The sequence below is a fragment of the Triticum dicoccoides genome, chromosome 2B, assembly GCF_002162155.2.
Source record: "Triticum dicoccoides isolate Atlit2015 ecotype Zavitan chromosome 2B, WEW_v2.0, whole genome shotgun sequence".
NCBI classification, from domain to species: Eukaryota; Viridiplantae; Streptophyta; class Magnoliopsida; order Poales; family Poaceae; genus Triticum; species Triticum dicoccoides.
In genome coordinates, this window is record NC_041383.1 from 683025314 (window position 1) to 683048056 (window position 22743).

At 48.4% G+C, this 22743-nt stretch overlaps 2 protein-coding genes across 3 annotated transcripts; one reads left to right on the forward strand and one right to left on the reverse strand.

The window, feature by feature from the left end:
- Positions 1 to 3762: 3762 nt before the first annotated feature.
- LOC119365585 (integumentary mucin C.1-like) lies at positions 3763 to 13148 on the reverse strand. 2 transcript variants are annotated; one of them, XM_037631234.1, is made up of 4 exons: positions 12954 to 13148; positions 11220 to 11316; positions 11076 to 11130; positions 10570 to 10990 (listed from the first exon to the last, which is right to left on the reverse strand). In XM_037631234.1, exons 1-4 carry the CDS (start codon positions 13086 to 13088, stop codon positions 10885 to 10887), a joined length of 393 nt encoding a protein of 130 aa, XP_037487131.1. In that variant the 5' UTR covers positions 13089 to 13148; the 3' UTR covers positions 10570 to 10884. The 2 variants fall into 2 exon arrangements, with proteins under 2 accessions (XP_037487130.1, XP_037487131.1); XM_037631233.1 differs by lacking the exons at positions 10570 to 10990; positions 11076 to 11130; positions 11220 to 11316 and adding an exon at positions 3763 to 4433.
- Positions 5796 to 8109, forward strand: LOC119365584 (F-box/FBD/LRR-repeat protein At1g78750-like). The gene is made up of 4 exons (XM_037631232.1): positions 5796 to 6963; positions 7069 to 7143; positions 7228 to 7410; positions 7548 to 8109. The coding sequence occupies exons 1-4, from the start codon at positions 6028 to 6030 to the stop codon at positions 7884 to 7886; spliced, it is 1533 nt and encodes a 510-aa protein (XP_037487129.1). The 5' UTR covers positions 5796 to 6027; the 3' UTR covers positions 7887 to 8109.
- Positions 13149 to 22743: the final 9595 nt, after the last annotated feature.

Below are 22743 nucleotides of genomic sequence, written 5' to 3' on the forward strand. Positions count from 1 at the left end.
TATATTATCATAGACTCTGTAAATACATATAAATCGATGCCTTGAAATTTTAGCTGTTACATACTGACCTACTGGTAAGAGCACCTTTGTAGTAACATGTTGGATGGAGCAAATTGCAACTTTTATCCTAATAGATGTTGGCAACAACATAGTTACAAAATCAGAGGAAAATGACTGCACCTCAGTGAGTATAATACAATATAACATGCAATAAACATAATTAAGTGAAAGGTTTAATTAGGGATGAACAAAATTCAATCCGCCACCAAAATAAACTCTACCCTGTGCAAGAAAAAGAGGCATAGCTAATACATATAGCATCACATGGCGTGCTTGACAATTTTGGCAACCCCTTGTTGGGCATCATTCCATTAGACATGAACATTATTGCTAAATGTCAACTATAGTATTCATCGCCTAATTAGGAAAAGGAAGTGTGCGACGGCGCTGGCTGATAAGATGATGTGTCATCCTGGTTGGTGGAGCCCTTGTGGAAGTCGTCTTTGCTGGAAGAGGCGGACTCCTTGACGCTCGTCGCCGCTGCTGACTGTTGCGGAACAGAGCAATGGTTCAGAGCATGGTTAATAGTATAGCCAGCTGCTGGCTATAAGCCAGTGTCATGTCATCTACAGCCCATCTTATAGTCAACATGTACAATAGTAAATCAAAAGAGTGTATTTTTTTTTATGTGACCCATCTTTGATTCTTACAAAGTGCCTAGGAGCACGTGTTAGAGCTGGCTCTTTACGAAAAAACCGCTTACCTTCTTCATCCTCTTCCTTTTCCTCCAACTAAGCAGAAATATACTAGTTTATTCCTTATAGCCCGCTGACTCAGCTCTATTGTATTTGCTCTCACAGAGGCCTCGTCTATTGTGCATTCAACAATAATCTGGGAGTCCGGGTGGCTAGCAATGGAACGGCGGAGAAACGGCATGCACACGCCCATTCAGTTGCGCCTTCCCTGCCGATCTTAGTGGCCGGTAATAGAACCGTGGCCCAGCCGCGTAGAAAGGAATCAGAAGACCGGCCATGTTGCAAGAGGAGTGGACTTCACGCGGAGATCGCCTGTCAGTCGCCGGACTCTGCTGCATCTAGGGGAGAGAGAGCTGGCCATCGATGACCGCGAGTTGTGTGCAGGGAGGGGAAAAGTTGGCCTTCTCTTATGAAGGTGGCTTACATGAAGCAATTTCGCTTTAGATGAGAGGCTGTTCGGCTGGGAGACTACCCATAGTGGGAGTTGTTGAGATTTAATTAGCACGCGTAATTAAGGAAATCCATGCTTGTAATCGACGTGTTGTTCCCGCGCACTTCCCCTCCCATTCTTTGGGCAAATGACGCTCTTGTTCGACGCGTCTCTCCCAAACATCGCGTCCGTGCGGCATGTCCCATCTATAGCTTTTTTTTTTTTTTGAAACTTGTCCCATCTATAGCTTATGTGTGGCTCAATAGGCAAACTGTGAGCACATCCAGATGTTCGCTATGACTGGCTTGTGGGCCTGTGACATAGTATTTTTTTTTGCGGGGTTGGGACATAGCTGCTTACTCTATGTTGCCCTACAGCTGTAGTGTGGGCCAATGTTTTGTATCGTTGGCTGCGTTGCTAGCCACGACCGTGGTTAAAACCCAATATTTTACTACTATAATACTCCCTCCATTTCTATATATAAGTCTTTTAAAAGATTTCACTATAAACTACATACGCATGTATGCCTTTTAAAGTATAAGTTCACTCATTTTGCTTCATATGTAGTCTATAAAGGAATCTCTTAAAAGACTTATATTTAGGAACAGAGGGAGTAGTAGCGTAGGTGCTCTAAATGATCTTGGCAATGTTCTCTTTTCTACTCCCTCCGTCCCATAATGTAAGACGTTTTTTGACTCTAGTGTAGTGTCAAAAAACGTCTTACATTATGAGACGGAGGGAGTACCTTTCTGGTTTTATTTTTTTCCTTTCCTGATTATATTTTCCATTTTTTTATTATTCTTTTATATTTTGTTTAAATAAATAAATAAATATGCATATTTAATTCACAAGAAAACGTGGATATTTTTTATGAAATGCACCCTCTACAAAAGAACACATATAAGAAATCTTAAGTTGTGAAACATTTCTTAAAATTACACGCATATTTTTTGAAATAGGTAGGTACTTCCAAAAGTACCTGAACATTTCTAGGAAAATAATTGAACACTTTTTTACTACATCGACAATTTAAAAGGCATGATTTTTCAATTATATGCACATTATATGGACATTTCTAAAACCCTATAATACTTTTTAAAACTATATGAACTTTTTTTGAGATTGCATTAATATTTTTGAAAAGCACAGACTCTTTTCAAAATTGCATGAACATTTGTTTAAGGGAAACATTTAGTGTCAACTGGCGGATTTTCGTTACTCCATCCGCCCACTCTTCTTCCTTACGCGTGTCCCAGTGGGACCACCGACCGCTTTCTCCTCGTACACGTTCTGCTACAAAACTCCATTCACTTTTTCTCCCAACACTACATCGTTGCGTTGTGTTGCCGCCCAATACACCATCATCGCGGCTGCTACAAAACACCAGTGGCAGCAACCACAGAGGAGGTCGACGCACGCACATCACCTTTGGAACAAGTTTCTGCAACAACAATGTTGTTGCGGAACGGTGTGAACGAACGATAATTGTGCCAGTGCGACGCAACGGGAGATGTTGTTGCAATTTTTGCAATAAGGATATTGTTACAGAAAATTAGACATAGTGCGAGGTGTGTTTGCAATTTTTGCAACAAGATTCTTGTTGCAGAAAATTTAAAGAAGAAGAAGGTTTTGCAACAGGTGACTTAGTTACAGAAAATTAGAGAAGAGAAAATTTCGCAACAAAGGTCTTATTGCAGAAAATTAGAGATGGGGTTTCGCAACAAGAGTATTGTTGCAAGAAATTACAAAAGAGAAACCGACCGGCTGAAATATGCTTAAATTGAGCTCCCCCTTTTGTTCGGGCACTCCTTTCAGGTGAGAGCGGACGAGGTCCCCGCCGATGTGCAGTTGGGAGAGGGCCGTAGACTACTGGGCCGACGATGATCCAACCAAGAAGGCAATCAGCAGGGACCTCGTCGAGCGGTTCAAGAGCGTCCTCGCGCTCGTCAACCATGCCAGAGGCCTCGTGCCGGTGTTCAGGGATGACGATAGGGCATGCATCTTCTGTGATGGCCGCAAGGCCGTGCCAGTGGTACCCGTCCTCGTGTGGTGCATGCTCGAGTCAATCTCTGGTGATGTCAGACAGTGCAACCACTAGATCATGTATCGGCCTCTGAAAAGCAGGTTTCCGACAGATCCAGCGGATGCAGACGTGTTGGTCAAGGTAGTCGTGCCAGACCGTGTCGATCTCGGGTACGAAGCCCTCGTCCGCAACCCCCCCCTCCCCCACACGGCACATCCTGTCATTTCCAACAACGGTGAGAAGCCAGAGGTGTAGGCTTCCATTTTGGTAGCATCTGCTGATAAAATTAACTTCAATTTTGGAGTATCTCTAGAAAGTAAGCTCCCATTTGGTAGCATCTGCTGATAAAATTAACTTCAATTTGGTACAATAGAATGACATCTTCTTGGTTTATAAAATTGATTCCTTCCTGTATACCAAATTGGCACAATAGGGTGACCATATTTACTGTAGAGATGGATCATCACAAAGAAAGCTGAAACTTACATAATTTGTTTTAAGCTAACACAAAATCATCCATGCAGTAGCTAACACAGTACCATATTACATAGAATTACAAAGCAAATACTTCAGTTTGCACCCTCACAAAGCAAATAATTTAGTTTGCATGCATAGACCATGATGGAACACATCATTCCCACTTAGCACTAGTAGCTATCAGGTAATCTCTCATTCTGATAGTTGGTTTTATCAGCCTTTTGGAAGGACCTAGATCATTAGCTGCTCCGGGGGCAGAGAAAGGCCTTGACCTAGTTGTTTTAGCCTGTCTGGTAGCTGCAACCCTTGATCTTGTGATAGGTATGGTTGTTGTTGCTGTTGATCTTGTCACAGCAGATCCAGGTGGAGCCCTAGTTGATGATGGAACCCTAGCTACAGGAGATGTTGGAGCCCTAGTTGTAGTAGATGCATGAATCCTTGTTGTAGCACTTGATGGAGCCTTTGGTGGAGCCCTAGATGCAGGAGATGTAGCCCTTGCTGTAGCACTTGATGGAGCCGTTGGTGGAACCCTAGATGCAGAAGATGTAGCCCTTGTTGCAGTAGTTGTTGGAGCACTTGCTGCAGGAGATATGTGAGCCCTTCTTGTATGAACTGATGGTGGGGCGGTACTTATAGGAGTTGCACTAACAGGTACAGTTGGTCCAGTCTTTCTTGTTGTACTTGAGGCTGTCTGTGCACTGCCTTGTGCTGATGATTCAACCTCCCCACTGTAGGAGCTCCTGTTTGGCTGTACATGAAAACAAATTGTAAACATGTTACCTTAAGAAGTGAACAATGCAAAAAAAGCAATTGTGAAGTACCTTGTGTTTGTTTTTCCTCATCTAAAGAGATGGTGTAAGAGTGATACCACAGTTAGAGTATCTATGGCCTTACTCTTTGCAGTTGCTGCAGGTTATGGTTGCCATACTTGAGGAAACTTTTGGAACAACAAACTCATCCTTGCCTTTTCTCTTACCAGTTTGTTGCACCCTTTTCTTGCTCTTGAAAACAGGTGGATCAATGTCATGTGAGTTGTTTTAGAGCCACAGATCAGGACCAGGCATAGGATATCTGATGTGCTTGTAGGCTTCTCTATAGAGTGGCTTATTGAAGAAGTTCATGACAAAATCTTCAGAGTGAAGCTTAGCTTTATTGATGGCCGCCACAGCATGGTTGCAAGGCACACCAGTCATATCTCACCTCCTACAACCACATGTCCATGCCTCAAGGTTCATTGCATATATCTTATCACCGCTACTAACTTGCCACAACAGTGGGCCAGATTGTGCTGCTTTGCAAAACCTAGAATAATTTTTGGACTCCTCTAGCCTAGTCCATATAATGTTTCAGTTCCTCGGCCCTAAATCCAGCTGCTTGAACATTTGCATGGGTATGCCTAAGGCAGTACCAGATGGGTTCCCTGCTGAGTTCTATCAGAAATGTTTGGCAATTATTAAGGGTGATATTCTTCCAATGTTTGTGGACTTATACAATGATAATCTTTCATTGTTTCGTCTCAACTTTGAAATTATCACACTTATGGGTTAAGGTCAATGATGCCATCGGTCATTATTTCTAAACCCTGAAGGAATTGAGGCAAGGGGACTCCACGTCACCATTCTTATTTAACATTATGGCAGATATGTTGGCAATTTTGCTGGTAAGCCGTTGCCATCATTGATGACTGTTATCACCTGGCATGTGAATTCATTCCTATATCCTTTGAGTATTGTCCGAGAAAAGCTAATGGTGTTGTACATGAATTAGTCAAAATAGCTAGATCTTTGTTTTGTAATGAGTGGACCAAAGATGCTTCTACTGAGCTACTTCCTCTGTTGATCAAAGATGTAAACCTGGATACTAGTTAATAAAGAGGAAGTAATAAAGTTATTAAAAATGATACTGCTAGCATTTCACGAATTGTTTCTTTAGAGAAGTTCACAATTTTTTTAGGCTTTTAGAGAAGTTAACATTTTTTTTGAGACGAGAGAAGTTAACAAATTGTTGTGATAGCACAGATATTTTTATACGGCCTGCGGCGTAGCCATTCAGTAGCCCAACAAGGCCCAATCCAGCGCCAGCCCACGCACACCACTAGCCAGCCCCCGTTTCCAGTCCAGTCCATTCCAAGTTCCCGACCGGAGAAGCCAGCCAGCCACGCGCCGCCGCTGCTCAGCTGCTCGCCTGCCCCGCCTCCCCGCTGCCTGCTGCTCCCGCGCCGCGCGCCGCCGCCGCTCTCCCCAGTCACCGACTCTCCCGCTCCGGCCCTTTCAACATCCCACCAGCACAGCACAGTCGGCAGCAGAGCTAGCGAGTGAGTGCAGTGGGGACTGGGGAGTACAATGTCGCTGGAATCCGACGGCGCCGCCACCGCGAAGAGGCCGCGGCTGCCGGCAGAAGATCCATCCAGCCATTGCGAGGCTGCGGAGGCAGCCGACCGCATCTCGGCGCTACCGGAGGCGATGCAGCTGCACATCCTGTCCTTGCTCCCGCTGCCGTCGGCAATCCGCACGGGGGCGCTCTCCCGCGCCTGGCGCGACCTCTGGAAGCGCCGCTGGCAGGACGACGGGAACGCCGCCGCCTTCCTCCACCACCACCTCCGCCCCTGCTCCTCCCCGTCGTCCAAGAAACTGCTCGAGTGCCTCGAGCTGCGCCAATCCCAGGGGCGGCGCGGGCGCCTCGACCGCTACTCGCTCGTCGCCGACAACCCCGCCATGGGCGCCCGCCAGTTCGGCCGCTACCTCGACGCCGCCGCCCGCTGCGGCGTCGAGGACCTCCGCGTCGAGCTGCCGGAGAAGCCGCCCTCCCCGGCCACCCCCCAGAAGGCCACCCTCCGCTTCCCCTTCCCGGCGGCGGCCGGCCCCTCCCTCGTGCGCCTCTCGCTCCGCGGCATTGGGCTCTCCGGCCTCCACAGCAGGGCCGCGCGGCAGTGCTCCGCCCTGGAGGTCGTCCGCCTCCACTCCGTCCCCGTCGACGACAGGGGTTTGACGAGGATGGTCGCCCTGTGCCCTCGCCTCCGCGTCCTCGGCCTGCACTCCTGCTCGGCCCTCCGTCGAATCGCCGTGACGGCGGCGACGGGGCGCAAACTGAGGAGCGTCACCATCGCAGGGTGCAGCTGGCTCATTGAGGTGGACGTCGCGGCGGTTTCTAGCCTCCGGTCGTTTCGCTACAGCGGCGGTTTCCTCTCGTCGTTCTATCTCCCCGACAACGCCGCATTCGCCGACCTCTACATCTGCTTCGACGCCCAGAGAAGCTGCAATGTCCGCATCTGCCAAAAGGTCCACTGACTATCTGAAGAATTCTTGTCAAATTTTCTTCAGAAGTTACCATGATGATTATCTTGCTCATATCACTGAACTCTGTTAACCTTTGCACTTTATCAGGTGTTCAGCGACTGGTTCGAAAGCCGTGTATGCTCCAAACTCACCGCGCTCACCATCTGCAGCAATGTCCTCTTTGTATGCACTTCTTTGCTGGACTTTGGTTTTGTTTACGATGTCTGAAATCATGGACTGTTTTGTTAACCTTGAATGCCATCTTAGGTTGTGTCTTCCTTGCCGAATGGAATCTCGCATGCCGAATCGGCCAAGATGGGCGGTGACTTCTTTCGGAGCATGACAGAACTACAATTGCTTATGTTAGATATGAAGGCCCCTGAGCTTGCGAACATCTATGTGTTCCTCAAGAACAGCCATTGCTGTAATCTGGAGAGGCTTTTCTTGCAGGTCTTACATCCTTTACAACCTTTTACAACTTAAGTTGATTTTCTTAGTAGTGATTCTGTCATTCTATTACATTGGCATCTTCATTTTGTTTTCATTTTGATGCAATGCCTCTGAATGGCCGCCATTTGTGCTTGCAGCTCCCTAGCATCCCCACTGAGCCCTCAGTGGATTCAATTGACCATGTGGGGGTAGAGCCGCCAGAGGATGTTTTGGAAAACCTTAAGGTGGTAAAGATTACAAACTTCAACTGGAACCGCATTGAGCTGCAGCTAGTGTGTTTTTTGTTGAGGAAGGCTAGCTCTCTCCATAAACTGCTACTGGTTACTCCCAGTTTGGTTCCATTGGATGTGACCGGTATTCAGAAGGCAGATCTCTTACTTGTTCGAGAAGCTGTGGTGAATGGAAAAATAATTCTCAGCAAGTTGGACGATGCTGCAACCCAGCCATTTCATTCGGATGTCTTTGCCGAAGTTTAGTTGCCAGTCACAAGTCCAATTATGGCCCTATAGCTTGTTATATTGTAGCACCAGGCCTGCCTTTTGACTGCTATGACATATTAAGGATTAGCATATGATATTGATGTAGTAGGCTATCAATGAGGCAACTCATCATGCTAATTTGTATGCAACAAGTACTACTTCTGAATGGGACATAATGTCCTGCTAGATATATATAATGTTATTCGTGTTTAAAACTAAAGCCTGCCCTTGGGAGTTGGGTCAGGGTGGTTTCTTTTTCTACGCACAATGTTGATTTTCTACAATTGCAAGTGTTGATTTTCCATCATTTTCAGTGAGCACAGGATGATGAAGTTTGCTTTGTGTACAGACTTCCCTGATCATTCTCATTTCATTTCCCATGGAGGGATCAATATGTACAACCAACTATCTATCTTGTTGAGCCGAAGGTACAATGTGTAAGCCTAGTAATATTTTCAAGAATTGCATAAAAAGTGATATAAGATGGGAGAAAGTCAAGGTATCGCGTAAACAACTAAACATGATCTTTTGCCCGCAAAAAAAGTTAAACTAAACATGATCTTCTCTCTTGCCAAGAAACTATCAAAAGCTCTCAGTGTCTTGTAATGTTGATTTAGATTGCCCTTGATGCTTGCTATGTGGTTCCAAATTTATCAGCTTTGCTTCAAGTTACCATTTCCTTACACAAATTTACGTGCTCTGTCTATTGCGACTTATTTCCTTAACTCCCTGAGCTATTTTATGAGATAGGATGTCCTTTTCGAATGGGAATGACTGCCTTATTTTAACTTGAATGTAGATAGGTATCCTTTACCAATACATGTTTCTTTGACATGTTTGCGCTGCTAATATGCAATCATGCTAGGAATGTTAATCTTTCTTTGTTTTTTTCATGAGCAGCTCAAAATGTTTAAGCTATGATTGTGAATAGAAACTGACACAGGAAGGAAGCCTTGCTTAAGTGTGCCCGATCAGCCGAATCAGAACTACATGAGATAGGTTGTCCTTTTCGAATTGGAATGGCTGACTTATTTGAACTTGTATATAAATAGGCAAATATATGCCAATACCTGTTTCTTTTACATGCTTGCGCTGCTAGTAATCAGATCATAGCCAATGCACTCATGCTACGAACGTCGATCCTTCTTTGACTTTTCAAGAGCAGCTCAAAAAATTTAAGCTATGAATGTTACTAGCAGAAACTGACACAGCAAGGAAGCCTTGCATTGCTTCAGTGTGCCTGATCGGCCAAGTCTGAATTTTGATTTTGATTTTGATTTTGATGGGACGATGGAGCCTCTAATTGGTTTCAGATGATACATTGGGAACGAAAAAGCATTTTGCATCAAATTGACAAGTGAAACGATGTTCGAAAAATAAGGGAAGATAGTTCGCTGGTTTGAAGCATACCTTTGGAAACCTACTGTTCTATGGGACAAAAAACCTGTTACGCAGCACCCCAGCTTTATTACAACTTGAAGAACATTATTATGTGTTGAAGAAAATAAATTACTGTACTACTGTAATAGTATCCCACCAAGACAACAACCAGAGTAGAGTGGCGAGCAGGTCACTTGTAGCTCGCTGATCCGACCGTGAAGTGGATACAACTGGTGGGATTCGAGGCGTCCTTTGCTCTCCCTCTTCAGCTGACCCAGAAGGAAAGACTGCCATCGGGCCATGGGGGGCATCAACCAGAAGGAAAGCAGCTGCCGCGCTTTGGCTTGCTCTCTACGACTACGAGGACAGCTCGCGAACAACCGGTCAGTCCATGTTTGTATGCAGGCAAAGGCAATGGTGCTCACTGGTGGGCAGGGCAGTGATAGCTTTGATTCATTCAGCACACATGTCAGTGAAGAGGCCGAAGGAAGAGATCCTGATGGACAACAACGGCCGTGGACATGTCCACACCTGCTGCTTTCGGCATCCTTCCTCCCGTACCGCGTGAACCATGCTCGGCTCGATGTGTTCCTTTCTTTCCTTGTCGAGCAAAACTGGACGCTCTCGCTCACCGGAGCGGACAGACTGAAGCTTCACCGGAGCGATGTCGCCTTCCCTGTCCTGTGCGAGGAGAGCATGGCGTGCATTCGGGAGGATGGGCTACCCTACCCAGCCGCACCGCTCCCTCGGTTCACCGGCAAGTATAGACATGGATATTTGCATCAAGCTGTGAGGAATTTTGTTTTTAAGCATTTATTATTATATGCAACAAAAATACGTCTAGATACATCCATTTTCAAGACAAGTAATCCCGAACGGAGGGAGTACCTTTCTATAAACTCGAAGCAAATGTCAAGGATGAGATGGTTTGGCTGCAAACCAAGTTTTTCCAGGCAATTGTGCATTAGCAATTCTAATCTGATAGTATCCAAACGCCACATTACTCCCAAAACTCCTTCTCAGTTTTCTGACCCAAACATACTAGTCTACAAATCCTCCGCAAACAGACTAACACCTGCTGTTTTATGCAAATTCATTTCTAATCCTTGGCACCAAAAACAACAATGTGGTGTTTTGGCTCTAGACACTCAATTTTGGAACGATGGGTTACAACACAGATGATCAGTTAACATGGATCAATGCTATGTGGTGTGTTCAGATGTGGTAAATCGACATTTTCCTTTTAACAAAGCTTTCAGATCCACATCCTCATCTTCAGGAGCTCAGAAACATACACCAATGCGGTAGAAAGCCCTTATTTATCACCTAATATAGTTGCATACACAATTTTAGCCGGTTGATTAAAGTGATGACACTCGCCCTCTGATCATAATCTACATCTATTTTTCCTTTGTTGACAACAAAATTCTACAGCACCAGCATAAGATGAAAGTTTTCACAGCAACAGACATACAAAATATTGGGCTATAACTTCCAACAGCTCATTCAAATGTTGATCCTATGGCCTCAATGGGATTTTGTTTTTTCCGACCTTTTGACTGGATCAGCCTTCCAACACTGCCTGTGTTTTTTTTCTCTCAGGCCTGTGTGATGCTCATTTCCTATTGACCGTGAAGTGAAAACCCATGGGTTCTCGATATTCACCTGTTCCATGGCATCGGTGGCAGTAATCCAGGCCGCTACCCCCGCATATTTGGCACCTGACAAATGGAAGTCATGTTAGAGGGGTGTGCCGCTGTTCAGTACCTCGGTATGCTAGACGTATATGAGTAGGGGTGTCCTCACCATTGCGGCCATTCTCCCTTGGGGAGCACGGCGAGATCGACATGGTTTATTCTTCCTGCACATTTCAGGCCCGATTTTCATGAGAACTGATGGAACGAATGAACATACTAGCAAGAGAAAATAGCATGGGAGTAAAATAGAGACCTCTACCGAAACAGTTGCGGCAATTTATTGTCCCGGTGCCTTTGCAGATGGTGCATGGAGGATCAGGTCGTTTTGGTCTTTCTCTCCTAACATTCGACTGCATCATGGTACAACTAAGAAAACAGAGAACCGGCCAATAAACAAGTGAAAGAATGACACACAATGTTCAATTATTTGTATCATCTAATGTATATTTGGTCTGACATGGTGTCCTATATGGCTATTTCTCATTTTTTTCCTGCAAGGTGAAAACCTCCTATACCCTGAACTTGGAGGATCACAAGGGAAGCGGCAATATAATACATCGCCGTATTGATACTTTGTTTAACTTATCCAGTGTAAACTCAACCATGACTATGTTTTGTCTTCTGTGGTTCTGTCACAAGAATCACCACGCTAACAATCCAAGGTATCAACACCCTCTTGGGGACTAACTCTTCTGTGGAATTTGAGTATGTTGCTAAGTGGCGGGTTAGTAACAAAAAAACATCAGGCAATCAATCTTGCTCATGCTGCAGCCTTATGGGCTCTCTGGAAACACAGAAATGAACTGCTTTAACAGACGTTCATGACTTGGTGTTGGTGTGCAGGTAGTTCCGAGGGGGATGGCTGTAGCGTGCTCCCAGTGGGCGACTCTAAGCTCCAGTCCTGCAAAAGAGCACGTTCTGGACATCACAAGTTCTTTATGGGTGCTGACCAAGTGACCAGGAGCCCACCTACACTGATGTGGACGGATCCAGGCTAGCTGGTCACTGGATGAAGCTGTCGTCCCTATCTGGCCTGCCGGCCTCTGAGGATGCTGCTGCCTGGGAAGCCACCATTGCTGGGTTAGCGAAGCATGCACAGGAATCCTCCCGCAGTCTGCTTGAAGACAGCGTCTGGCTCAAGTGTGCGCCGGGAGCTTGGCGGCACTGGGCTTGTGTTCTGATTTGGTTCCTGTGCCATGTGTAATCATACAATGGTCATATTTCCTGAATCCAAAATTGTAGCCTGTTCCCTTCCCTGAACTTTGGGCAGTGCTTGTTTTTTCTTGCTGTAATTTCTAGTACTTAGTTTCCGCTGGAGTTGGCATGTCAGCCTACTCCCGAGTGTGTTCATGTATAACTGTTTGGTTTCATCTCAATGAAATGGAGCCAGGGCTGGTGCCCTTTTCCTCTAAAAAAAATCCAAGGTTTACATGTAACTCTGGTTATTCTGTCGGTAAACAGGCATTTGATGCACAAATGAAGTTGTACGCCGCAATATTTGCACATGAACTGGCCACTGGATCACATGAATTAATCATTTTGCAATGCTGCTTACCCCCATCCACTCAGCCACTCGGGCAACATGTGCAACATCCATTCTCCGTGCTTCTCAGCCTTACCATTACATTAATATCCCAAAACTACTTGGAAGCACAAGCAGTTCTACCTCACTGTTCCAAAAGGCAGCGAGAACAAAAAAATACAAGCTCTGCCTAATTTTCTGTCCTGTGTATTTCATTTTGGATTAGTTGCTAATTTCACCCTTTCTTCTGCACCGCTCTTCAACGGGACGCTGCCCACGGTACAGTAATCAACCACACGAACGATTCACATACGCCTTGCGGCCAAAGCTGTCCCGTGACGAGAACAGGAGCTAGTGTTACTAAAGGTTCAACTATTTTCGCTTGCTGCCTATCAATTGTTCGACGAATTGCGGACACGGGAACAGAGCAGAAGGAATGGGGCAAAGGGGGAAAGCTCAGCTCACCTCGGTGCGGACGACCCATGCCGGCCTCCGAACGCCCAGCCGCCTAGGAGGGCCTTCAAATCCGGGGAGTGAGCTCGTCGGAGCCTGCGCCGGCAACCCAGCGCAACCGGGGCCGGCTGCCGGTGTAGCAGGCATCGGTGGCTACCCCTACTCCACGCCGGATTCTAGAAAAGCCTAAAAAACGTTTTCAGGGTCTGCGTTATCCACTGACGACGACTGGACACTTTGGGCCCTCATTTAGTTGGACTTGCCATCAGAACTTTGGGCTTTACATGTGTCTTGAGATTGTGAGTCCACCCTTTTGTGTTTATTCGACGTTCTGTTTATAGAATAATGTCAAAAAAGATGTGGCTAGGTCTCAGCCAACTTAGATTTAATCAAGTCTCAATCAAGTGACATAACATAGCTGTAGCACACCTACGCTTCGCGGTGCAGCACACAATTGCTCTACGGTGTCGCACACCTGTTCTCTGTTGCGAAGCATATATGTGCTTCACAATTTTTTTTCTCTTTTCGGGCAAACCCGTGCTCCATCCACGATAACATAAGTTTGCTTTGCTGTGAAGCACATCTTTGCTTTCAGCCTTTTTTCTTTTTCTTTTGGGGGTTGCACGCGCTTCACTTTGGGAGCACACGTGTACTTCGTAGCAAAGCACAACTATGTTTCGTGGTGAAACACGCATGTGTCCATCCGCGACAGATGTGCTTCGCGTGGAGCGCACCAGAGAATGACACATGCCGCACTCTTGTGTGCCCCCGCGCTCTACCAAAATGACTTGTGCAGGGCGGTTTCAAGGGGTAACCTCTAACTTGTTGCTCCCTTTTCCATAAATAATACTACTAAACTCCTACATTGATGGGTATGTGTCCCATTAGAAGTTCCCCATTAGGGGTCAGTGATATGTCACAAATGTATATATTATTTTTTAAGTTTAATTGTACATTTTTCCTTGTTTATTAATGAACTGCTACTAATAAAATGTGAGAAGGCAGTTGTCCTCGACTGCTCTAGTGGTGGCTATAGTTGTGCGGGTAGTGAGCAGGAGAAGAAGAAGATATTGATTGATATGTCACAAGACCAGGTCCATGCTCACGATCCAAACAAGGAAGGTATCCAACGTGTCTTCTCTGCTCATGAGACTAATATCCGGATCGGCCAAAAGGAGGCAGCTATCATGCTTTGGCTTGGTCTCTACGAGGACAACTTAGTCTGGGATGAGGGAGAGGTCGTCAGGATAAGGAGGTATTATCGGTAGTCACCAAGATCCTAGTGAGGCTTTCGATCAAGTCTATCGCGCAGTCCATGCTAGTATGCAGGCAGTGACACTCACTCATTAAGAGTAACAATTTTATTACATCACACATGTTCAATGCAGAAGCCCATGAGGATTTTTATGGCCAATAATGGTTGTTCTCAACATGCTTTCTTTGATTTTTTTCCTTGGTCGATAATTGGCTTCAAGATGCAGGTCCCGCTCTTGCTGGCACTCTTGTCGACGACAAGATCATCTCCTCCAAACCATGTTGCGGACTCAACTTGATAAGCAACAACACCGATGACTTCCTGTGTAACCCATTCACCGGCGCCATCAAGTGTCTGGGAAGATATGGCAAATCATACTTTATACCAGCTGGACATCATCGTTGTCACGCATTCTTTATTGGTAGAAACGTAGAGTTGGGTTTCGACTGGTCAACTGGAGAGCGTTTATGGTCGAGATAGGCTACATATGTGGAACTTTGGCTTGAATGATCAAAACAAGCAGCGAAAAGTAGTGGAACTGCATTGGCAAGCCGCCAAGGATGGTGGGTGATAGGCCACCAACGCATGTCAATGTGACACTCTACCTTTTGCCATCTAAAGATTACAAACATGTTTCTTTCTTTTCCAAATTTTCTGCCACGATATTTTTAGTACATGTTTTCCCTCTTAATTTTAGTAACTAGACGATGATAATAGGTGATGGCAATTTTCTAAACATGGCAAATAATTTAATTATACAATGGCAAATTTAGTAATTATACAATGGCAAAATACATGGGGAATGCTCACATGAAAATATTAAAACTTGTCAAATGGCAATTTTAAACTTTTCTTTGCTATTCACATGTCAAGTTTTTTCTACCCTTTCTTATAATAGTGTCTTACCATGGCAACTTTTTTAGCTCTGCATGTATGTTGTTTTGTACTATGTGTGTGCATCATGGATTTCACATTTTTTACATCAAGTGTTTTCTAGCATCTTACCAATTTTCTAAACTGAATTCAGCTAAATCTTTTTCTTTTTGCATCATGGCAAGTAATCTGTGTGCATCATGGCAATTCATTCACATTTTTGCCCTGAAGTGTTTTTTAGCATCATGGCAATTCTGCATAATTTTTTTTGCCATCATGGCAATTTTACACATAATTCACCTGAACTTGTCTTTTTTGCTGCACCATGGCAAGTAATCTATGTGCATCACGACAATTTTTAGATTGTTTTTTGCCATGATGTATTTGTTTGCATCATGCAAGTAGTGTGTGCACGAAATATAACTCTTTGGTGAGGCCATGGCGTTTCGGTCTGGCGACTCGGGGGGCGACGCAGCGGGCGACGCAGCGGGCGGCCCCGCGGCGGAGGCGGACGGCTGGACGGAGGTGCGGCCTGCTCCGGGGTGCTGGCGGCGGCGCACGCTGTCTAGGGCGGGGCCCCCCGCCCCGTCCCTCTCCGGCAGCAGGTTCTGGGCTCTGGAGGGATTCGATTCTGACGACGACGACGACGAGGTAAGGAGTGAGGTAAGTGCAGGCGGCGGTGGTGGTTCGCCGAGGCCCCGTGCGGGGTGCTCGGTGGGTGATTTTGTCGCCCGTGCGGAGGAGCTGGGGGGCTCTCTCATGGCACGTCGCCGGCGTGCGTTCGCCCCTGGTGGACGCGGCGGCCGGTGCCTTGCGCCGCGGATCTGGTGCCCGCCAAGGGGTGTGGACGCGGGCCCGGAGGGGCGCTCGCGTGCCCGGCCGGAGGAGGGGTGCCTCGATCTGGCGTTGGCCGCGCCGCCTGCGGGTGCGGCGTGCTCGCCGGAGTCGACAGGGATCGGCGACGGCGGCGGGGTTGCCCCTGCAAGGGAGTCGCAGCCCTCGGCTAGGTTTTCGGCGCCGGCGTCGCCCGGGCTGGCCCCCTTGCTGGGCCTGTCGGAATGGCCCAGTCTACCAGTTTGCGGGCCGGGGGGCCCATTGGCCGAGCCCAGTGCGCCAGTGACAGCAGGGACGCAGGGGCGTCTCCCAGTGCTTGGGCCTATTCGGCCTGGCCCGGTCGCCTCAAGCCCGCAAGGGAAGAGGCCTGGGCCCATCGCGACGGTGGATGCGAGGCCGCCTCCGCCTATTAATAGGTGGTTGTGGCTGCCGAAGAGTGCCCTAGATCTGTCGCTAGGGTTTCCCGCATCCCCCTCGCAGGTGCGGCGACTCGGGCATCGAGCGCGTCGCCTGCGCCGCTCCGCCTCTCCACCCCCACTCACTTGCTCGTTTGCCACCGCGGTGAGGATGGGCTCCCGCCGCGTGGAGAAGCCACCCATGTCGCCTCCGATTCCGGCGGCGGAGCGGCAACGCGAGCAAGATCTGCGGGCGAAGGCGCTCGCCAAGGTCTCGTCGCCGCCGGCGGGCGAGGCGGGCTGGGGACCGCCGCCTCCCTGGTGGCTCGCGGAGCAAGAGCGGAAGAAGGAGGAGGAGCGTGAGCGCAAAAAGAAGAAGAAAGAGGAGTACCGGCGCCGTGGGCTGGAACAGAAGAAGGAGCTCAAGAGGAAGGAATCCCTCCTTCCTCTGAGCGGCGAGCGGGCTGGGGATCCTCTCGCCAAGAAGCAGAAGCAGAAGGGGGCAGGCTCGGCGCTCCCGATGTTGGCGTCCGGGCCGTCGGCGTCGAAGGGCTCGGCCGACGCCCCGATCCCAGTGGAGGAACTCGATGGGCCAGAGTGCTTCAAATGCGGGAGGGTGGGCCATTACCAGAATATGTGCCATTTCAAGCCTCTGTGCGTCGTCTGCCACGAGGAGGGGCACGCATCGGCGCACTGCCCCACGCGCGGTCGGCCTCTGCAGATGCAGATCATGGGCAACGCCGTCCCCGGCGAGGGCTTCTTCTGCCTGCCCTTCGTGGAGACGGCGGGCGAGGAGGTCAGGGCCCCGGCGGTGGCGGACGCGGCGCTCATCTCGGCGGTGCCTGGCAAGCTGTCAATCCCAATCTTGGAGGCGGAACTCCCCCACCTCTTCGAAGGGGATTGGGATTGGCAGGTGGCGGCCGTCGGATACGACACGTTCTCCGTCGTCTTCCCAGACAAGGCCATGCTGCGAATGGCGACGCGAAGCGGCAAGCTGTACCTCTCCCTCAACGACATCATGGCTGATATCAAGGAAGCAATTCAGGAGACTCCCAAGGCCGAAATCATGCCGGACGTGTGGGTCAAACTCTGGGGAGTGCCACCCAAGCACCGCCGCATGGACCGTCTCATGGCGGGGACTGTGATGATCGGGCGTCCGATGGAAGTAGACAAGGCGTCGTTGGCGGGGCTGGGGCCCGTGCGGATGCGCTTTGCGTGTCGCTTCCCGGCCAAGATCAAAGGCTATGTTCAAATCTGGTTCAACAGTGAGGGCTTTACCATCCGGATGGAGGCCGAGGCGGGTGGCAGGCTGGGAGGTGCCCCTCCTCCCCCTCCACCGGCTAGCATGGACAAGGGCCCTGATGACATGGACAAGGACAAGGACATGGACAAGGATAAGGACGCGAGCATGGGGGATGACTCCATCGACACTGCGACTTGGGATAAGCTGGGCCTCAAGGACAAGTCTTCGGAGGCCGTGGCCCCGACTGCGGGTGCCGCGAAGGACCTGGAGGAGCGCCAAGTTGGCGTGGGCAGCAACGAAACGGGCTTCAATCAGTATGGCTCCAACATGTCCCTCGGCCTCGACCTCGACAAGGGCATCTCGGCTTCGTGCGACTCGGAGGGCCTCTCCATGCTCATCTCCCCGGCTGCGGAGAAAGGCGGGCTTCCCACGTCCGCGCGCGTTCTGGAGAGTGGCGGGGTGCGGCTCCATAAGAAGACGGCGGGCCGCAAGACTCCCCCGGTGGTGCCAACGAGTCCCCCCCTCGGTGCGGGCGGGCACGCCTGTCTCGCACCGGCCGATGGTGATGGCGTTGGCTTTCCCCCCGCCTTCCTCCGACACTCTCCGGGCGGAGGTGACCAAGGCGGCTCCCATCTCCACGGCCACGCTCCAAGGCGGTGGCGACGACTCCGGTGGCGCAGGAATTGGTCAGCTCCCGTCCAAAGGGCGCCAAGGGCAACCTCCCTGCTCTCCAACGTGCGCAACTCTTGCTGGCCCAGAAGAACATGGAGACCGAAGGTAACCCCCTACCCCGTTTTACGATTTTCGACGATTATTCGGATGAGCGCCTTGGGGATATTTTAGGGGATAGTGGGGTTGATCTGTCTGATGAGGGAGAGGCTCGAGAGCTCCTGTCTCTCATACGCTCTAAGGAGATCGCGCAGGCCGCGCTTGCCCAGGCTGCGGCGGCACGCGCTGCGACGGTCCCAGAAGAAGCAGGGGCTTCTCTAGTTCCTGTAGCTCGGCCCGATCGGGTGGACACAGCAGCAGGGCCTGCACTGTCCCCCCCAGCCCGTGGTCCTGTTAGGACACGGCGAGTGGCCAAGGCGGTTACCGCCCGTGGTATCCGCCTCCGCAATCGCATAATCTAAATGTGTTTCTTCTTCTGGAACATCCGAGGCTTCGGCCACGTTGGGAGGCAGACCCAGCTAAACGAGTTCATTCGCGGCGAAAACATCGATGTAGTCGGTTTGCAGGAAACCATCAAGGCAGATTTCTCTCACCGAGACCTGCTCGCCATCGACCCGCTCGAACGCTTCGTGTGGCACTGGGTGCCAGCGATAGGCCATTCTGGGGGTATGCTACTTGGCATCAGCCAGGTTTGCTGCGAAGTGGTGGCTTGGGACGCTGGCCGATTTTTCGTGTCGGCTCACCTCCGCCACCGTGCGTCTCTCCGCGAGTGGGAGATTATAGTGGTCTACGGCCCAGCAGATCATTCACACTCACATGAGTTCTTGGGGGAACTTCAGGAAAAGGTTGCGGCCTTGGTGTCCGCAACCTACCCCTCATCGTGGGTGGGGACTTTAACCTAATCCATTCGGGAGCGGATAAGAACAATGGGATTATTAACTGGACAAGGGTGTCCATGTTCAATAATGCGATTGCTTCAATGGCCCTTAGGGAAGTGGCTCGTGTGGGCGCACGCTATACCTGGACAAACAAGCAACTCACACCGGTTCGGTCAGTGCTGGACCGTGTTTTTATGTCCGCGGAGTGGGAGATGCTCTTTCCCATGTGCTCACTCCACGCTGAAACGAGGATCGGGTCGGATCACGTCCCTCTTATCCTCTCTCGGGGGAGGACCGGTTAAAACGAAGCCCACAGTTTTTCTTTGAAACTGCATGGTTTGAAAACCCGGATTTTGAACAAATCTTCCTCTCCAAATGGGAGTCCTGTGTGGCCCGGATCCGGCACGCGAGAGGGCCCATGGACTTCTGGATTTCCGCAGGGGAGGGGTTGCGCGCGGCTCTCAAAGGTTGGGGGGCCAACCAGGGCCGTGCGGATAAGCTGCTCCGAGCATGTTTGGTGACGGACCTCGCCCGTATGGACGCGGCTGCGGACGTACAGGCCTTCTTGGAGCAAGACTGGGCCGAGCATTACGCTGTTGAGGCCCAGGTTGAGGCCCTCCGTGCAGAGACATGGAGCATGCTTTACAGCTTAGAGCCGGGGCTCCAAAAGCATTTTGAGAAAATGGAGCATATGAGATGTTCGAAGAGCTGAAAATGGTTTTTCAAGCTCATGCCCGGGTCGAGAGATATGAAGTCTCCGACAAATTCTTCAGCTGTAAGATGGAGGAAAATAGTTCTGTCAGTGAGCACATACTCACTATGTCTGGGTTACATAACCGCTTGACTCAGCTGGGAGTTAATCTCCCGGATGATGCGGTCATTGACAGAATCCTCCAGTCGCTTCCACCAAGCTACAAGAGCTTTGTGATGAACTTCAATATGCAGGGGATGGAAAAGACCATTCCTGAAGTATTTGTTATGCTGAAATCAGCAGAGGTAGAAGTCAAGAAGGAACATCAGGTGTTGATGGTCAATAAAATCACTAAGTTCAAGAAGGGCAAGGGTAAAAAGAACTTCAAGAAGGACGGCAAGGTAGTTGCCGCGCCCAGCAAGCAAGCTGCCGGGAAGAAGCCAAAGAATGGACCCAAGCCCGAGACTGAGTGCTTTTATTGCAAGGGAACTGGTCACTGGAAGTGGAATTGCCCCAAATACTTAGCGGACAAGAAGGCCGGCAACACCAAAGGTTTATTTGATATACATGTAATTGATGTGTACCTTACCAGTAATCGTAGTGACTCCTGGGTATTTGATACCGGTGCTGTTGCTCATATTTGTAACTCACAGCAGGAGCTGCGGAATAAACGGAGACTAGTGAAGGACGAGGTGACGATGCGTGTCGGGAATGGTTCCAAGGTCGATGTGATCGCCGTCGGCACGCTACCTCTACATTTACCTACGGGATTAGTTTTGAACCTCAATAATTGTTATTTAGTGCCAAGTTTGAGCATGAACATTGTATCAGGATCTCGTTTAATTCGAGATGGCTACTCATTTAAATCCGAGAATAATGGTTGTTCTATTTATATGAGAGATATATTTTATGGTCATGCTCCGATGGTGAATGGTTTATTCTTTATGAATCTCGAGCGTAATGCTACACATATTCATAGTGTAAGTACCAAAAGATGTAAGATTGATAGTGATAGTCCCACATACTTGTGGCACTGCCGCCTTGGTCACATAGGTGTCAAACGCATGAAGAAGCTCCATGCTGATGGACTTTTAGAGTCTCTTGATTACGAATCATTTGACACGTGCGAACCATGCCTCATGGGTAAAATGACCAAGACTCCGTTCTCAGGAACAATGGAGCGAGCAACCAACTTATTGGAAATCATACATACTGATGTGTGCGGTCCAATGAGTGTTGAGGCTCGCGGTGGCTTTCGTTATGTTCTCACCCTCACTAATGACTTGAGTAGATATGGGTATGTCTACTTAATGAAACACAAGTCTGAGACCTTTGAAAAGTTCAAGGAATTTCAGAGTGAAGTTGAGAATCAACGTGACAGGAAAATTAAGTTTCTACGATCAGATCGTGGAGGAGAATACTTGAGTCACGAGTTTGGTACACACTTAAGAAAATGTGGAATAGTTTCACAACTCACGCCGCCTGGAACACCTCAGCGTAATGGTGTGTCCGAACATCGTAATCGCACTCTATTAGATATGGTGCGATCTATGATGTCTCTTGCCGATTTACCACTATCTTTTTGGGGCTATGCTTTAGAGACTGCCGCATTCACTTTAAATAGGGCACCGTCGAAATCCGTTGAGACAACACAGTTTGAATTATGGTTTGGGAAGAAACCTAAGCTGTCGTTTCTAAAAGTTTGGGGATGCGATGCTTATGTCAGGAAACTTCAACCTGAAAAGCTCGAACCCAAATCAGAAAAATGCGTCTTCATAGGATACCCTAAAGAAACTATTGGGTATATCTTCTACCTTAGATCCGAAGGCAAGATCTTTGTTGCCAAGAATGGGTCCTTTCTAGAGAAAGAGTTTCTCTCGAAAGAAGTAAGTGGAAGGAAAGTGGAACTTGATGAAGTATTACCTCTTGAACCGGAAAATGGCGCAACTCAAGAAAATGTTCCTGAGGAGCCTGCACCGACTAGAGAGGAAGTTAATGATAATGATCAAGATACTTCTGATCAAGCTCCTACTGAAATTCGAAGGTCCACAAGGACACGTTCCACACCAGAGTGGTACGGCAACCCTGTCTTGGAAATCATGTTTTTAGACAACAGTGAACCTTCGAACTATGAAGAAGCAATGGCGGGCCTGGATTCCGAAAAATGGCTAGAAGCCATGAAATCCGAGATAGGATCCATGTATGAAAACGAAGTATGGACTTTGACTGGCTTGCCCATTGAGCGGCGAGCCATAGAAAATAAATGGATCTTTAAGAAGAAGACAAACGCGGATGGTAATGTGACCATCTATAAAGCTCGGCTTGTCGCTAAGGGTTATCGACAAGTTCAAGGGGTTGACTACGATGAGAATTTCTCACCGGTAGCGAAGCTGAAGTCCGTCTGAATCATGTTAGCAATTGCCGCATTTTATGATTATGAAATTTGGCAAATGGACGTCAAAACGGCATTCCTTAATGGTTTCCTTAAGGAAGAATTGTATATGATGCAGCCGGAAGGTTTTGTCGATCCTAAGAATGCTGACAAGGTGTGCAAGCTCCAACGCTCGATTTATGGGCTGGTGCAAGCATCTCGGAGTTGGAATATTCGCTTTGATGAGATGATCAAAGCGTTTGGGTTTACACAGACTTATGGAGAAGCCTGTGTTTACAAGAAAGTGAGTGGGAGCTCTATATCATTTCTCATACTATATGTAGATGACATACTTTTGATGGGAAATGATATAGAACTTTTGGACAGCATCAAGGCCTACTTGAATAAGAGTTTTTCAATGAAGGACCTTGGAGAAGCTGCTTATATATTAGGCATCAAGATCTATAGGGATAGATCAAGACGCCTCATAGGTCTTTCACAAAGCACATATCTTGATAAGATTTTGAAGAAGTTCAAAATGGATCAGTCCAAGAAAGGGTTCTTGCCTGTTTTGCAAGGTGTGAAATTGAGCT

Bases quoted from the DNA above. Each gene is read 5' to 3' on its own strand.
- LOC119365584 (XM_037631232.1), top strand. From the start codon at position 6,028: ATGTCGCTGGAATCCGACGGCGCCGCCACCGCGAAGAGGCCGCGGCTG. The intron at 6,964-7,068 runs GTCCACTGACTA...GCACTTTATCAG, and splicing joins ATGTCCGCATCTGCCAAAAG to GTGTTCAGCGACTGGTTCGA. The intron at 7,411-7,547 runs GTCTTACATCCT...TTGTGCTTGCAG, and splicing joins TGGAGAGGCTTTTCTTGCAG to CTCCCTAGCATCCCCACTGA.
- LOC119365585 (XM_037631233.1), bottom strand. From the start codon at position 13,088: ATGCCTGCTACACCGGCAGCCGGCCCCGGTTGCGCTGGGTTGCCGGCG. The intron at 4,434-12,953 runs GTGAGCTGAGCT...TTTCATGTACAG, and splicing joins CATGGGTCGTCCGCACCGAG to CCAAACAGGAGCTCCTACAG.